Raw genomic sequence first — 16,429 nt, 5'->3', positions numbered from 1 at the left:
TTTTTTTAATTCATAGTGTCTCGGCAAATCTTGACCATTAATTTTTCACACACCCTCCCCAATGATCTTTTAGCAAAACAGGAGTGTGTCGTCAGGAAGTCATGCGACACACTAGAGAGTATATAGCACATTTCTGAGACATAGGTGATCGGTCACTTACAGTCACTTAGCTACCGTCAGAGCTCATGGCACATAAAATAACTGATAATAGAAAAAAATAGATTATAAAATAAAAATAAAAAGAATTGAAATAGAAAACTAAGAACATTACTGTAGTATAAAATCATTTACTTTTTACTCGAGTAAATGTGTACAAGTGTGGACAAACCTATTGTTATTTGACTTTTCTGTTCTTCAGAAAGGTATAATATATACAAAAACTATAGCAGGCCCAATAGAGAACAAGGCTTTTACTTTCCTTGAAAAGATTCACTTTCAGCATTTAAAAGAATCCTAACACTTAACTCTTGCCAAACACTTTCATTTGAACACATTAAAGAGTTATCTGTTCTAACACACACATATGATTTAATCACAGCTGTGATTACAGTTGATGGCATTACTGTGAAAGTAAACATTCAATCCTAGTCGAGTATATATTACAATTCAAGTATAGTTAAATAACTGCATATATATTTGGGCCTAAAGGCTTTTGTTTTATTCCTTTAATGATTTACATTTTATGTTGTAGAATATTCTCTTCCTTTGTCAGGGGCATGCACACATTGTGCTGTAATGGGTTTAAAAGTGTTGACTTATTAGACATGAATTAACAAACACAAACATATTTTAAAAAGATTAACTTTTTTTTTTTTTTTTATTTATTCCTTTCTCATTATAAACTTTCACATGAATGTAGTTGAAATTCAGCAAAACCCAGCAGTGTATCTTCTTCCTTATAGACCTGAGGGGGAACAGAAAAAGAAGCAATGTAAGTTTTCCTTACTTTACAAGTTAGAAAACAATACACTAACGACAATGCCTGCTGAGTCAGCGGTCACGTGTCACCACCGGAGTTGTCCAGTATAATCCACCAGTCGTAAGGCTGACGCCCAAATGCTAGCATTTATATTAGTTTTTAGTAGAATCCAGTCTAATAGAGAAAACCTAAGAGAACTTCTTGTTTGGGACCACGTACACAGGCACATAATCATAATAAAGAGCCACTAGAAAATAAGATATTATATATGTATGCTCGCAATGCACCATGGGTAACTCAGAATCCCTTAGAGAGCAGTGAATCACTGATATTGCTTTGTCAGTCATTTAGCATATCTAACATGCAGAAGTGAATGTGACAATAGTACAGATTTAGGGTCAAAAGTGTAACTCAGTTGCCTGTTTATTTATTTTTTTCATTTACTTACTGGTCGTTTTATCAGGTAAGCCCTTCAAATATGTACAGTTTTCAGGTATGACTTTATCAGGTGAAACAGGCTTTCTGGCATTTTTTAAACACCTCTATATCACTGCTGGCTTGAGAACCACAAAAATGTGTTTTGGTTGAGAAACTGAGAAGTGATCAAGGGTTAGATGATTAAAACTAATTGTTCATAGGCTATAGTCTTTAACTCTACACTTACAAGTCCTTAATCTAATAGTATATAAGACAGTAATAGTAATTTATTTATATTTTTATTCTTAATCCAGCAGTGATAGTGAGGTGTTTCAAATCCCTAATAACACTGCTATACCAGTGCCAAACGCATAACCAGTGGCAGAGCTAAGCGGTGGCTAGGTGTGGCTTTGGCCTTCGCAGAACTGACAGGTTATTGTTTAATCTGAATTATGTGCAACACACAATGACACAATTTCAGTGACCATGTGATTCCCAGCAACTTGACACATTTGCGGACGAGACAGCCATGAAGGTCACGGTTGGCAGATTGAAAGAACTGTTCAATCCAATCCAACAGTTTAAAATCTGCCCAACTGACTACAAAACCATCTATATGGCCAAACTAAATGATACATCATCACAATGCTATTTGTTTCCAGATCAATTAGTTTAAGAATAGCCTGGTACTTGTAAGTACTTGGCATTATCTGGCACCCCCAATAGACATGCAGTTTTCACTGGTAATGCAGTGTTTAACAGTGCAGCATCGCAGCTTCAGTCTTCGGAAAAGGTAAGCCAATACGTTTAGCTTCAACAAGAGCTGCAGACTTTCTTTAAAGAGACAGAAAGCAGGTGTGATGCATGAATCCGCTTTATCCTGATCAGAGCCTATCCTGGAAACACTGGGCAAGAATACATCCTGAATGGGCCTCGGGTCTATCGCAGGGCATCTTGCACACACACTTTCACATCTACAGGCAATTTACTGTAGCCAATCCACCTACATGCATGCTTTTTTTTAACAGGTGGAAGGAAACCGGAGAACATGGAGAACAAGCTGCGAGGTGGCAACACTACCACTACGCCTTTCCTGACACCTGGACGTTTAAAAATGAATTTTTGCTGACTGTCTGCAATAAGAGGAATACGAATGAGCTGTTACTATAGCATTAATATAAACCTGTGATTTGCCTTGGAGCTGTAACTACTGTCAGATCTGCTGTTATAGAAAATTCATCAACACCTTCTGAATCGAGAGCTCAGCAGCACTGTGGTATAAGTGTATGTACATGACAGCTAATGAGCTAATGCCACAGTAGATCCCAATGAACCCAAACACACTCTTGTCTACTGGTCCTTCAACTAACTTCTCGATTTTAAGAGTTACAGTTATTGCACACATGGGGTGCCTGGTCGTTGTAAAGCCTCACGTTTATGCAGAAGTCATCTTGTTTGTCTGAGCAGGTGAGGAACCACAGCACGGGGCTTTAGGAGGCTCTGTGTCTTTCTTTAACACAGTCTGCCGCACTACGTCCACATCTCTCTCCAGGTGATTGAGTAAAGCAGTCAGAATGGACGGTGCGGAGTGAAAGTCGATGAGGAAGTAGGCTCCGTGTGTGTGCCGCTGGTTGTGTTTGCTGATCTTGTACGGCAGCCTTCTCTCGCCGAGGTTCTCCAGATTTCTGACCACGGCGCCGCGCTCCATCAAGGTCTCCACCGTGCGCCTGAGCACAGCCGCGGTCTCCGGCCTCTGCATGGCCTTCAGCACCAGAGCCAGCTCGTAACGAGGCATTATTATCCGAGTTCAGCCTGCCTGAGGGGTAACGCTCACGTTCAAGACTAAAAAACTCTTCTGGAAGGAGAAAACGTGACTTCACTACAAGATATAGGACGCCGCCATTATAGTTCTTCTTCTTCTTCTTCTTCTTCTTCTTCTTGGTTTTTAACGGCGGCTGGCAACCAGCGTAACAGGTGCATTACCGCCACCTTCTGCTCCGGAGTGTGGAACAGACAGATTTATATTCTATTTATCAGCCCCGTCTCCCTAATAAAATCAAAGAAAGCTTTACTATTAATTTCACTTGACCATTTTATTAAAACCTTCAAATGTACTTTTTGAATTCCTATTTTTCTTTATTTCTTCTATCATATTGTTCCTTTCTTGTTCATACTTAATACATTCAAGAATCACCTGAGGTATTGTTTCTTCAACATGACATTGTTCACATAATCCGTTTGGATGTTTCCCTATCATTTTAAGTGTGCTATTTAAATTTGAATGACCTAACATTATTCTATTATAAATAACCTCTTCTTTCCTTGATTTACCTATACATTTTATCTTCTGACTTATTTTATTAATTAAGCTGTAAAAAAATCTTCCCTTTTTCCCATTATTCCACTTTACTTGCCATTCTTCAATCACTTTCAAACCACTCATCAAAAGGAGATCGTGCCTTTTCAGTGGCCGCTCCACAGCTCTGGAATAATTTGCCCCCTATATAAGAACTGCACCAACATGTGCTGATTTTAAGTCTCTTCTTAAAACTTATTTATTTACTGTTGCATATGGTCATAAGTAAGCGCAGTGGCATAACTGTAGTGTACTATTTGTTGCTGTGTTCTATGTTTACTTTTGTATTTTTGGTATATGCTTAAATTTTGTACAGCACTTTGGCCAACAGCTGTTGTTTTTAAATGTGCTTTATAAATAAATATGACTGACTGACTGACTGACTGACTTTACTCCAAATTAAAACCTTAATCTCTGACTTACTTAACGGAACTTGAATCTCTATGATTTCTCTCTGTAATGCTTGTTTTGCTAATTTATCCACTTCTTCATTTTCCTTTATTCCTATATGTGCAGGAACCCATTTAAAACAGACTGAAATATTATTTTGAACAATTCTTCAGTGTATTTGTAAAATACTAAAGAGATTATCTTGGTGGCTAGATTTAAAAGATCTCAAACTCTTTAAGACTGATACTGAGTCAGAACAAATTAAAACATTCCCGGGTTTATGTTCCTCTACCCACTGCAATGCCAAAAGAATTGCTACCATTTCTGCAGTATAGACTGCCAAATGATTTGAAGTTCACTTTATTCCCTTGATTCCACTGCCTGGAACTAAAAAAGCAGCCCCAGTTGTCTGACACTCTGGATCTTTTGATCCATCTGTATATATTTGTATATACCGGGTATATTGGTTTCTAACATATACTGAAAATGCAGATGACGGGTCTACTTCTCTTTCTGCTTTTTTGACTTCCAACATATACAAATCTATCTGAGGTGTCACATAAACCCATGGTTCATATTCCGGGAATTAAAACTGTTGGGCTTATCTTGATACTATTTACCTGCATTTCTTCTACATATATTTTACTCCACTCCTCCACCCAAAACTTATTCTACACCTTTTGTTTTGTTCCCAGCACTTCTGTAAGACCATTTTCGTAGGATGTTCTTCTTTATGCCCCTGGAGGTTAGCCCAGTAGTTGATCATTAATTGTTTCCTTCTAATTTCTAGTCTCCTAACAAGACTTGTAAAGCTGGAATGGGTGTCATCTTTACTGCTCCACAACACTGTCTCATAGCTTGAGCTTGTATTTATTTATTTTTTTTGATGCTGAATCATATACCACACTACCATAATCAAATACAGACCGGATCAGTGCTACATAAATAGTTTTTAATGAAGAAAAACTTGCCCCCCATTCCACTCCACTTAGACATCTCATGATATTTAAGCCATTATAGTTTGACACGGATTTTTTTCTTCTTCTTCTTCTTCTTCTTCTTCCTCTTCTTCGCCTTCTTCTTCTTGGTTTCATGGCGATGGTCAAACCGAGCGTTTGGTGCCTTACTGCCACCCACTGGACTGCACTGTGTAGCGGCGCAGCTGAACAGGTCGAAGAGTCGAAATGACATTTACTCTTTTTATTATTTATATCATAGACATGTTTATTTATTCCATAAAGATCAATGTATATGGTCTAACCTATACATATTTATTTTATAGGGAGGGATGGAGAAAATAATACTACTGAATTAACGAACAAACAAAAACAAACAAATTAATGCAATATTTACCTTTTTATATTATTGTTATTGTTGTTGTTGTTGTAGTTGTTGTTATTATTAATAACAATAATAATAATAGTAGTAGTAGTAGTAGTAATATGGAGAAAATATGAAGAAAAGAATACTAACTACTACTACTAATGATAATAATAATAATATTATTTCAAATATGTTATCATTATTATTATTATTATTATTATTATTATTATTATTATTATTATTATTATTATTACTGTTGTTACTGCTGCTGTTGTTAGTAGTAGTATTTTTGCACTATGGAGAAAAGATGAAGAAAAGAATACTAAATACCTCTACCAATACTTCTATTAATAATAATAATAATACTAACCTACAATGTAGGTTAGTAGTAGTAGTAGTACTGTTGTTGTTGTTGTTGTTATGTTCTTTCTGATAAAGATTGTAGAAGTTTTTGTGTTAGTGTTAAATAGTTCTCTTTCTCTCTCTTTCCTGTATTTCGCATTAGCTTTTTTCTTTCATTTATTTTTTTTCATTTCACTTTCCCGTATCTACGGAAGGTTTTTGCGTACATCTACATAAACACACAGCCTGAATCCAAACAGCTGCTCACTCCCTATCTAGGTGCACTATAGGTGAGATGGCATGCTTCTACACTCTAGTGCACTAGGCGTTTAAAGGTGAGCCATTTGAGATTCAGCCGCACGCCACAGCGCCCTCTGTCGTGTTGGAGGCGGTATTACTGTCGCTAAAAATCCTCCAAACTCAAACACGGCTCTGCTGCGAGGTGAACAAAGCTAATAAACCCGCACTGTGGCTCGATATACAGCTACTAATTTAGGTAAACAGTGAGTAATGCTGTATTAGAAGAGCTTCAGGTACAAGAACCCGACCATGACGTATTTCTTGTGCGCCATTTCCCGTCTTCACGTGACCGTCCAAGCGGCTCTGTCGCGCGTAGCAGTGCAGTGAAGATGGCGGAGGGGAGCTCGGTGCCCAGTGATCTCTACCAGCACGTTTATACGTTTCTTCTACAGAACAAGTTCACCAAAGCCGCTAAGGAGTTTATAAAGCAAGCTAAAGTCGTAAGTACACGTGAAGTAGTCTTGTGTTGTGTATTTGTGTGTGGTTTTGAACAGCGGGTGAAAGAACGGCACGCGCAGCAGCACGCGCAGTTTGTTTCAAACACGTGTCTACTTGAGAAACCCAGTGGAGCTGTGTACTTAGCTGGAACCTGTTACTACACCAAAGACTGACACATTGTCTCACTGTTTGTCCTTTAGGAGCTACAGAGCGGTTTTATGACCAGGGATTATTTCACTATATATTAATAATATACGTAGTGATGGTTTTTAATTGGTTTCAGGAGTCCACCGTGGAGTGAATAATATCTGAATGGAGTATTTGCTATTTCTATCCTAAAGTTGTATGTTAGTGTTCATTAAATTCAGGATCATATATTACAGAGACTATTATAAATATATTCCCATTCTGATAAATCTCTGTTAACTCGCATCTTATCACCATGAGGGACCTCCTCATGAGCCTCCTGTAGGACCTTTTAAATACCGTTAAAATCTGTAATAGTTGCCATGACTTTATTCCTCCAGCAGGACTTGTTTTTGTCTTAGTACTTTTTGGGGAGGTTTCTCATTCTGCCTAAGCACTCACAATGGATTTAAAGCTATATCCTGCTCATAAGCTATTTTAAACAAGTTCTAAGTTTACAAATGTTTCCTTTCTTATTTAGAAACCTCAGGACCAAAATGAAGAAGGACTCCTTGACATCTTCAGTTTTTGGGTTAAGTAAGTATGTACACTGAATAACCTTGTTACTGTTAGAAGTTTTTTTTTTTCCGCCAGTTGCTTGTATCTTACACTTGACGTATGTCCTCACTTATGTTAGGTCTCAGAAGGCTACAAAAAGGAAAGCGGTCCCCAAAAGTCCTGAGGTTAATGGGCCACGTGCGAAGAAAGCAAAGCAGGACGTGGAGAGTTCCAGTGAAGAGGACTCGAGCAGTGATGAGGAGGATGCAGCACCTGCCCAGAAAACACCTCAAGGTAAAGGCTCGTCTAACAATTACTGAACTACAGCTATCAGAGTCAGAAATCGGTACTGGCTGAAATATTGATGCGCTCTAAGGGACTGAACCTGCATCAGGTGTCTTAAAGTTGTACAACTTTTGCATGCTGTCAATTGAGCAGGGTGCTTCTTTTAAAAAAAAAAAAAGAGAGAGAGAGCCGTTCGGTTTAATTCTGGTCAGCAATACCGTGTTTTTTTTTTTTTTTTTTTTTTGTGCGTTTTGATAAACATGTTAGAAGTGGCAGCAGACTCCCCGGCAACAGCAAAAAAAATGTGATATGTTTATGTATGTTTGAAAATACAGTCATGGTTTATAACTTAAAACATAGTGCAACACCTGCCATGAACTAAACTACATGGTAATTCTGTTCACTGTGTGCACAGTAAAAGCCCTGACATTAAATTCATTTTTCTTTTTATTTTCTGAGAAGAATAATGATTTCTTCACATGGGAAGGTTTTTCTTGTGTGTGTGTTCTATGATCACCGAACGGCCACCTTGCAGAAATACAATGACTGTAACAGCATGGGATCATGAGGCGATGTAGAAATAGGCTAGTTTTGTGTCATTCAGCATAGAGAGCTCTATTCTTGGTTGGTACAAAATGTCATGGATCAAAGTGAGAATACTGGCAAAGTCACAAATTATTTAAAATAACTTACTACTAACGTAATAGTAAGGCAGAACAAGCCAGTGTAAAGTATTTGTAAAGTAAGTTACTGTAAATCACAACTCTTTTGGATTTGATTAATTTATCTGTGGTTAAAAATCTAGACACACCTCGTTTTAAGGGAACATACTGAGGAAAGTGGTTGTGTCTTGATCATGGATGTAATATTTCCTGTTTCTCAGAACATGTTAATGATTGGCTAAAAGTTTTGATTCATTCACTTTATGCACTACTATTTAAGATGTACCCTAAGTGTCTGTGGCACAACAAACAGATTCTGACTTTAGGGTTTAGGGCTGACTTTACTTTCGACCGCTGGATTCCAGCACAGTTGCATTACCAGGTAATGGACCATGGTGTTAAATTGAATGTGTTAGAGCAGGGAAATCACCAAACAAAGAGCAAAGGTTTCTGTCATTGGTACATTTGGCTAAAGTAAATGACTGGGTGTGTGTGTGTGTGTTCGTGGTTGCAGCTGCGGTGAAGAAGGCAGCGGCTGCGGCACCGGTGAAGAAGGCAGCGGCTGCGGCACCGGTGAAGAAGGCAGAGGAGTCCAGCAGCAGTGAAGACTCCAGTGACTCTGAGGATGAAGCCACCACTAAAGCCCCTGTAAAGGTAAATTATCAGATTGTGCAAATCTGCCTAAAAGCCGATGGATATCTGGCAAGTTTCTGTCAATACGCCGCTTTCTAATTTGGCAACTGTTTTGTTTGGCACCTCAGAAGGTCACAGCTGTGAAGCCTGCAGCCTCGTCCCCTGCAGCGGCAGCCAGGAAGAAGGACACCAGCTCCAGCAGTGAGGAGTCTGACTCGGAGGAAGAATCAGCCAAACCTGCAGCCACAGGTAAAAAGCTGCTAGCATGACAATGACTGACACTACAGGAAGTTAGCAAATGTTACAGGCTATATATATATATATATATATATATATATATATATATATATATATATATATATATAGGGTGTAGACTATATAACAAAAACCCAATCTTCTGATTAAATCAGAACCCTTAATTGTTCTGTATTCTTAAAGATATTTTTGAGAATAACTTTTCCATAAAATCTTTTACATTGTTGGAAAGGTGGAGCACTGCTCCAAAAAAATAATTTGACTATTGTGGCAGAGTGCTTCTTAAAAAAAAAAAATATATGATAGCTGTTTGGTTTAATTCTGGTCAGCAATGCCGTGTTTTTTTGTGCGTTTTGATAAACATGTTAGAAGTGGCAGCAGACTCCCCGGCAACAGCAAAAAAAATGTGATTATACAGCCACAGAGTCTTCAGTGTGGAGAAACAGAGGTTGCTATAGTATTATTTAGGGTCCAGAGGGAAACTATTGCATGATATTTGATAAATGCATTTTAATCTGTGTGGTAACCATCCGATCATACATTGTGACTAACGGTGAAATCATAACACGGCAACAACCCTTCCTGGAACAGTTTACGCATTTAGCCCAACGACCACGCAGTATGATGCACCTGACCGTCAACTTGACATAAAAGTTTGTTTTGCCTTCATTTTAATCAGTCTGTAAGCTTTACATTTCACATTTATTTTAAAAGAACATGTAAGTGAGTAACAGTAATTATTAGCTTTATTTAAATAATCCCAAAAAAGTATTTTGTTTTGCAGTCTTCTGTAAGTCTTGGATACAAATGATCTTTTATGTTGTAATTCTGCTTCAACAAAGACTGAAGTCATTTTATAAGTACTAAAACCGTGTACTTTTTGTTCATGACTAACACCACTCTGGAAAGGTTATATCTAAATGTTATTTCTCAACACTGGCATATTTGTATTAGTTCAAGGATGTTTTCAACAAGTTGCTCTGTACAGGTTGCTTTAAATTGGCTACAGAGAGTTCAGTGCTTTACAGTGAATGAATCATTAAATACCCAGATCGTAATTCAGTAGTGCACTTTGCTCACTCAAAATCACTGCTCAGTGGATTGGTGCCTTTCGGCTCTTGTTAAGTAATAGGTGAATTGTTCTGTGCTTCTCAGGAGCCAAGCCTACGACTGTGACCCCTAAAGCCTCGGCCGCTCCTAAAGCCCCAGCTCAGAAGAAGCAGGAGAGCAGCAGCAGTGAGGAAAGCTCAAGTGACTCTGAAGATGAGGCTCCAGCAAAGGTAGGATTCCACTTATAAATATTATACCATAATCTTGGGTGTTCATTCAGTAATACGTTCACCATGACGAATCACGTAGCTTTGAGATGTGATTAAGTACTTTGATACTGTCCAATAAAAATTGTAACCATCTAAACACCCGGCTCTGACAGCGGTAACACAGTAACTTCTAGAGGGATTTCTGATGCGTCTTGTAGGTGGAAGTACGTCTTCAATAGATTTGTATATGTTTCTGACCTGTGCATTAAAGGCAGCAGTAAAGGCGCCTGCCCCGGTGAAGGCCCCGGCTCCGGCCAATGCCAGCAGCAGCAGTGACGACTCCTCAGATGAGGAGGAGGAGGCTCCACCCACTAAGAAGCCCAAAGCAGGTACTGTCTTTAGAACCACTGAGAGGATAAAAGGACCACATAGAAAGTAAACCCATCTGCAGTGTGGCTGAGGTTTTGTTTCTTTACTTGTAGGTACATACAGTGCGGTACCTCCACCTGCAGCTCAGAGTGCCCCTGCCCCTGCAGCTAAACAGGACTCATCAGACAGCAGTGAAGACAGCAGTGATGAGGAAGAAAAGAAAGCCCCTGGTACGAGTTTGGATAACTAGACTTTATAATTAAATGCAGCATTTTGTTTTTTCTCTCGTTTTCATGATTGTCTAGTGGTAGTAAGTCAGGCTGCATGATAAGTGGTGATGCATTCTCAACATACTACTACTAGACACAAGCGACTTGGATTGCCGCAGTATTGGGCAAATTGTGAAACCCAGTTCTTTTTATGTGTTTATGTAGCTCCTACAAAGGCTGTGACTCCCAAACCTGCAGCCAAGAAGGATGAGTCAAGTTCAGACAGCTCTGGTATGACAGACCATACCATTCTGGGATAATGCTAATCCCACTAGTCAGCTCATCAATACTTTCTGAAGTTTGTATTTTTTTTATGCTGACTGTTTGGTCTTACAGATTCAAGCTCGGAGGAGGAAGCAGAGAAGCCAGCTGCCAAAGCTGCTCCACCTAAAGCAGCTCCTGCTAAGGCCCCAGCAGTTCCAACTAAGACTGCGGCAGCTCCTGCTGACGAGGACGATGACTCCTCATCAAGCTCAGAGGATGACGATGAAGAGGCAAACAAGCCGGCCACCAAGGCAACACCAGCGAAAGCTGTCCCAGCTGCCAAGGCCACCCCTGCCAAGCAGGATTCTTCCTCGTCCTCTAGTTCTGAGGATTCAGATGATGAAGCAGAAAAACCACCAACAAAAACTCCTGCATCAAAGGCTACTCCAGCAAAGGCTACTCCTGCAAAGGCTACTCCTGCAAAGGCTACTCCTGCAAAGGCTACTCCTGCAAAGGCTACTCCTGCTAAGGCTACTCCTGCTAAGGCTACTCCTGCTAAGGCTACTCCAGCTAAAGCCACCCCAGCTAAAGCTGCAGAAGTGTCGTCCTCTTCCAGTTCGGAGGAGTCTGATGATGAGGATGATAAAGCCAAACCAGCTGCTAAAGCCAAACCAGCTGCTAAAGCCAAACCAGCTGCTAAAGCCGTCCCAGTTAAGACTCCTCCAGCGAAGGCCACACCTGCAAAGAAAGCTGAGTCCTCAAGCTCAGGTGAGAACAGAAGATCCTCTTTGCTAACAGTGTTAATGATTAGACAGCATAATGATTAAGACAGCATTTGTTTGACAGCATTAAGAGTGCAGTTTTGCTCTCATAGGTGCACCATTTTGTCAGTTTGATTTCCTTTCTTCGTTAGAAGTTGGCTTAGAGCATGTTCTAAATCCTTTGAGTTTGAAAGGTTGGTCCTTTTATATTGTTGTTAATATAAAAAATAACAAGGCAGAGTTCTGTTTTTTGCAAACAGATTCTGATAGCTCAGAAGATGAGGCTCCTGCCAAACCTGCAGCCCAAACAGCAACACCGAAAACCACGCCCAAACCAGTGGCCACACCTAAAACTGCAGTAACACCCAAGACTCCATCCAAGCCTGCAGAGAGCAGCTCGGACTCGGACAGCTCTTCTGACGAAGAGGAGCCTCCTAAGAAAGCTGCTGCCCCTCCCGCCACTAAACCAGCGCCACCCAAATCTCAACCAGCCGAGAGCAGCTCGGACTCGGACAGTGACAGCTCCGACTCAGAAGATGAGACCCCAGCAACTAAAACAGCTAAACCTGCATCCTCCACAGTGAGCTCCACCCCTACTGCTAAAGCTGCCGCGTCCACAGGGTCTAAAGCCACACCCACAACGTCTAAACCCGCAGCCGAGTCCAGCAGCAGTGGCTCGGACAGCTCCAGTGAGGAGGATGAGGAGAGTAAAGGGAAACCTGCTGCCTCCTCTAAGCCTGCTGTGACTCCAACAAGCACTAAAAAGGCTGAGAGCAGCAGTTCCGACTCTTCAGACAGCTCGGATTCAGAGGCTGAAGCTCCCAAAACGACGCCGGCCAAACCTGCCGTGACCAACGGGAAAACAGCGACTCCCAAAACCCCTGCCTCTACAGCGAAGACGCCTGTCTCGAAGGCCGCAGAGTCGTCGTCCTCTAGTGAAGACAGCTCTGATGATGAAGAGGAGACAACAAAGGCACCGGTAAAAACTGCACCGGTAAAAACTACACCTGTTGCAAAAAGCACACCAACTGCTAGAGCAAAGCCAAAGCCCGAGAGCAGCTCGTCAGAGAGCTCTTCGTCTGAAGAGGAGGAAGTGAAAACACCCAAGACTCCTACTGCCACTCCAGCAAATGGTAATGAAAATCTTGTTTCTCTGAGCCTAATTTCTCTTTTGAACCAGTATGAGCAGTACTGTAGAAATCTAGTACTCTTATTTTTATGTTGGTATTGACCAATGTACTGTACAGTCTTGACAATTCAAACAGTGTGATACTGCTAACCTCACGAGTACCAATAAGCTAATGCAACAAGTGTCTAAATTAGAAAATTACTGTACTGTGTAGTTACGAATTGCCAGAACTGCTGAATAGTAGCAGGAGCAGGGGATTTTGGGACTCCTGGCTGATATGCTTGTGAAAAAGCTTTTAAAGAGATAAGTTGGCATGACCTAAATGATCACTATCTCCATTTCCTATTTCCTGTTCACTAGAATATCATGCCAGGGTTAAATCCTACTTGCATATGCAACTAAATTGCCTGAATAACCATTTTTGTAATGAGGGCAGTGAACAGATTCCATGATCTCTCACTACTGAGCCTCAATCCTCTTTGCTGCTAATATAGACAAAATGATGATTTTCACTGTCTTGTTTTGCCAGTTACTCTGACCGGAAACTGGCTAAATTAATAATTATATCTTTTGTCCCAAAAAATACTCCTATACAGTTAATCCATCAGTGTATTTTTCTTAAACCACAGGCACTGGCGGCAAAAGAAAGAGGACTGAGGAAGACGAGGTGGACGAGGAAGCGTCAAAGAAAACACCCAAAAACAAAAAGCCTGTTAACGTCACACCTCATTCATTCCCCAAGGCCAAACAGAAGGTAAGAATGATTATTGCAGGCTGGAGAGTGTGGCTGAGCTTTTAGCTTTCAAGCACCTTTGCACGAGTGCACCAGAGCCATTATGCCTCCTCTGTTTTACCACTTGGCCTCTTTCTACATCTTCCTACGTATTTGAGTATAAGGTCAAGGCTTTCAAGTAAACACATGGGGCAAGCTAATTTAGGGCTGTGTGTTTGGGTCATTCAAAATGAGTGCAGTGGGGCTGCTTCTCACTGACTCAGATGATGCTTTGTACTAGTTGTAGTGTTTTATAGCAGCTTTGAGCTGCATGACTCACTGCTGGATATTAAATCGTGGCAGCCAAAGTAAGCTAGTTACGCCAAAGTAAGCTAGTACAGCTTTGGCTTAGATTTAACAGTCTGTGATTGAGAGAGTGTCAGCTGTGTAGTATCTACTGCTTGTAGGTTTATTTTAAATGAAGACAATAGATCCATTTTGGAAGGATTCATGTTTGCTACTAGGCGTCAGTCACTTTAAAAGTATTCAGGTAATATCATAATAAATCACTGCTATTACTTGTGACTGATATTTGAGTACTACATCTTTAAAATTAACTGTACTAATTATTTGTGGTGAAGCATGGTTATTAAGCTTTTTTTTTTTTTTTTTTAATTTTGCATCTGTCTTTCCATTGTGTCCTTTAAAGAATGGCACTACTCCTTTCCGTAGAATAAGAGACGAGGAGATTGAGGTAGACCCGCGTCTGGCAGACAATTCCTTCACAGCCAAGGTAGGCCACAGTAACTATTTTATACACTCGTACTACTAGAGTGTGTTTTAAGCTCCCTTTTGACCCTCTTTTCTTTTCTTCAAGTTGGGAGCGAGTGGAGATTGGGGGGAGAAGGCCAACAACGTGCTGAAGTACACCAAAGGCAAGTCCTTCAGACACGAAAAGACGAAAAAGAAGCGTGGCAGCTACAGGGGAGGAGCCATCTCTACCACCATCAACTCCATCAAATTTGACAGTGACTGAGAGCTGACCCACGAACGCCAAGTTTCCTTCATCTACCTGGACTAATTTCTCTGTCTGACACTGGTGTCGTATTGTAGGATCTGGCCACCCAGACCACTGCAGTGTGTTAGTGCTGTACTCAGGTCATTATTAATAACGTGCTAGTAAAACCTTGAGCAGAGACACAGCCATGTCAGTTGCAGTTTCTTTTCTTAGCCACTAGGTGGTGACCTCGTTTTGCTAATATGTCTTCTACATTATACTTTTATTTGTACAATTTTCTCTGTCAGAACTGTATTGCGTCAGAGGTCTAGTCTCCTGAGTTTGTTTGGATTTTTTTTTTTTATTGAGCTAATGAAGCGGTTATACTCAATTTCTCTTTCTGGACATTAAATACATTTCTTTTATCTCTGTTAGAATTTGAGAAATTTGATATTGATGTTGAATGGTGTGAGGGTTACTGAGCAAAGCTAATCGGTTCTATATTAATTATAATCAGATTAGATATCCCAAGTGTGGTGATTGTGCCTCATGTGAATAAGAAGCCATTGGTAACAGCACTCACATTGTTCATCCTGTTGCAGGTTTAGTTTTTGATTCTTATTTAAATGCTGCAACAGCTGTACTGGTTTCATCCCATTTGTTCATGTATTCATGAGACTGTTTGTAATTAAAACCTGACTGAATCTTAACACATGTCTGTGTGACCTTTCTGGGTTTCTTTCTAATTAGAGCCAGGTAGCATTAGACTCTCTCTGGTCCTTATCTCTAGAGCCATGCACAGGGTTGATCTGAAATGGCAGAGGGCAGTACTGCATAGAAATGTGTCCCAGAAAACGAGGCACAATTTATAAGTGAAATTCCAAAAAGTTAAAGAAAAATGTTAATGATGGTGTTTTCAACTAGTGTTATGGCAATATTCTGGTAACAGTGTCATCCAAAGGACACAAGACTAGCCCTTCAGCCTGTTGACTCTTTATAGACGTGACAACATTTCAATTTTTTTCAGACTTTTTGAAACTTTTGTTCAGACTTACTTGTATGCAGATTGAAAAAAATATATAACAGGTGAATAAAAAGTCCACTATAATATCATTGCTCCACTACTGTATTCTAGATATTTATTTTTGCATATAGACGTTTACCGTATGCTGTGTTACCATTAAAACCTTATTTGAGAGTCAGCAGGCACTCTTCACTTTCATGAATCATCTCTACCTAGAGCAGGCTCTCTATATGCAAACTAAAGACCAGTCATGGAGCCATAATGCTGTTTCAGCACATCTTGACTGGAGCTTCGAGAGTACTTCTGCACTGTTTTACATAAAGCCTTGTTTACTATATTCAGCATAATTCTGCATTATATTGTGCAGCTGCTTCACACTGCTAGCAGTATTGTGTGGTTTAAAGCTGATGCATGCAGCGGTCACTGTGCAAGCTAAACTGTATAAAATAAAGACACAGGAAATGTACAGCACAAGTGTGGTTCTTGGTGTGTATGCACTAATATGTCTGTTTGCTTGTATCGTTTGTACTGTATTCAAACAGCATGGCCTTATTATTGCACTCCACTGTAGTGTTTGTGCAAGAGCTAAACTGCTCCACTACAGACTACATACATTTTAAATGTATAGTTCACACTTATCGTGTGTGTGGTAGGGGAGAAATGCAAATCCACTGTATTGTTTTATATTTAGATTTAAACGT

The 16,429-nt window shown here is 40.1% G+C and overlaps 2 protein-coding genes across 5 annotated transcripts; one reads left to right on the top strand and one right to left on the bottom strand.

Moving 5' to 3' along the window:
- Positions 1 to 395: 395 nt before the first annotated feature.
- Positions 396 to 3,280, bottom strand: mrps6 (mitochondrial ribosomal protein S6). The gene is made up of 2 exons (XM_026939138.3): positions 2,770 to 3,280; positions 396 to 904 (listed from the first exon to the last, which is right to left on the bottom strand). Exon 1 carries the CDS (start codon positions 3,129 to 3,131, stop codon positions 2,772 to 2,774), a length of 360 nt encoding a protein of 119 aa, XP_026794939.1. The 5' UTR covers positions 3,132 to 3,280; the 3' UTR covers positions 396 to 904; positions 2,770 to 2,771.
- A 2,869-nt stretch (positions 3,281 to 6,149) lies between these two features.
- On the top strand, positions 6,150 to 15,414 carry nolc1 (nucleolar and coiled-body phosphoprotein 1). 4 transcript variants are annotated; one of them, XM_053232418.1, is made up of 15 exons: positions 6,151 to 6,487; positions 7,153 to 7,208; positions 7,309 to 7,463; positions 8,631 to 8,770; positions 8,878 to 8,998; positions 10,160 to 10,284; positions 10,535 to 10,652; positions 10,746 to 10,862; positions 11,067 to 11,132; positions 11,238 to 11,773; positions 11,810 to 11,873; positions 12,127 to 12,999; positions 13,625 to 13,749; positions 14,417 to 14,500; positions 14,585 to 15,414. In XM_053232418.1, exons 1-15 carry the CDS (start codon positions 6,377 to 6,379, stop codon positions 14,741 to 14,743), a joined length of 2,850 nt encoding a protein of 949 aa, XP_053088393.1. In that variant the 5' UTR covers positions 6,151 to 6,376; the 3' UTR covers positions 14,744 to 15,414. The 4 variants fall into 4 exon arrangements, with proteins under 4 accessions (XP_053088394.1, XP_053088393.1, XP_053088392.1 ...); XM_053232419.1 differs by having other exon boundaries at positions 6,150 to 6,487; positions 11,238 to 11,873; positions 14,440 to 14,500; positions 14,585 to 14,720; XM_053232417.1 differs by having other exon boundaries at positions 8,881 to 8,998; positions 11,238 to 11,873.
- Positions 15,415 to 16,429: the final 1,015 nt, after the last annotated feature.

The sequence above is a fragment of the Pangasianodon hypophthalmus genome, chromosome 3, assembly GCF_027358585.1.
Source record: "Pangasianodon hypophthalmus isolate fPanHyp1 chromosome 3, fPanHyp1.pri, whole genome shotgun sequence".
Classification (NCBI taxonomy): domain Eukaryota; kingdom Metazoa; phylum Chordata; class Actinopteri; order Siluriformes; family Pangasiidae; genus Pangasianodon; species Pangasianodon hypophthalmus.
Note: the sequence above shows the minus strand (reverse complement) of the source record. Positions and strands in the feature narration are given on the sequence as shown.

What these genes read in the sequence shown, in the direction of transcription:
- nolc1 (XM_026939481.3), top strand. Translation starts at nt 6,377, where the DNA reads ATGGCGGAGGGGAGCTCGGTGCCCAGTGATCTCTACCAGCACGTTTAT. An exon ending in CCACTAAAGCCCCTGTAAAG is followed by an intron (nt 8,771 to 8,877) that starts GTAAATTATCAG and finishes TTGGCACCTCAG; the next exon opens with AAGGTCACAGCTGTGAAGCC. An exon ending in TACTGCCACTCCAGCAAATG is followed by an intron (nt 13,000 to 13,624) that starts GTAATGAAAATC and finishes CTTAAACCACAG; the next exon opens with GCACTGGCGGCAAAAGAAAG.
- mrps6 (XM_026939138.3), bottom strand. Translation starts at nt 3,131, where the DNA reads ATGCCTCGTTACGAGCTGGCTCTGGTGCTGAAGGCCATGCAGAGGCCG.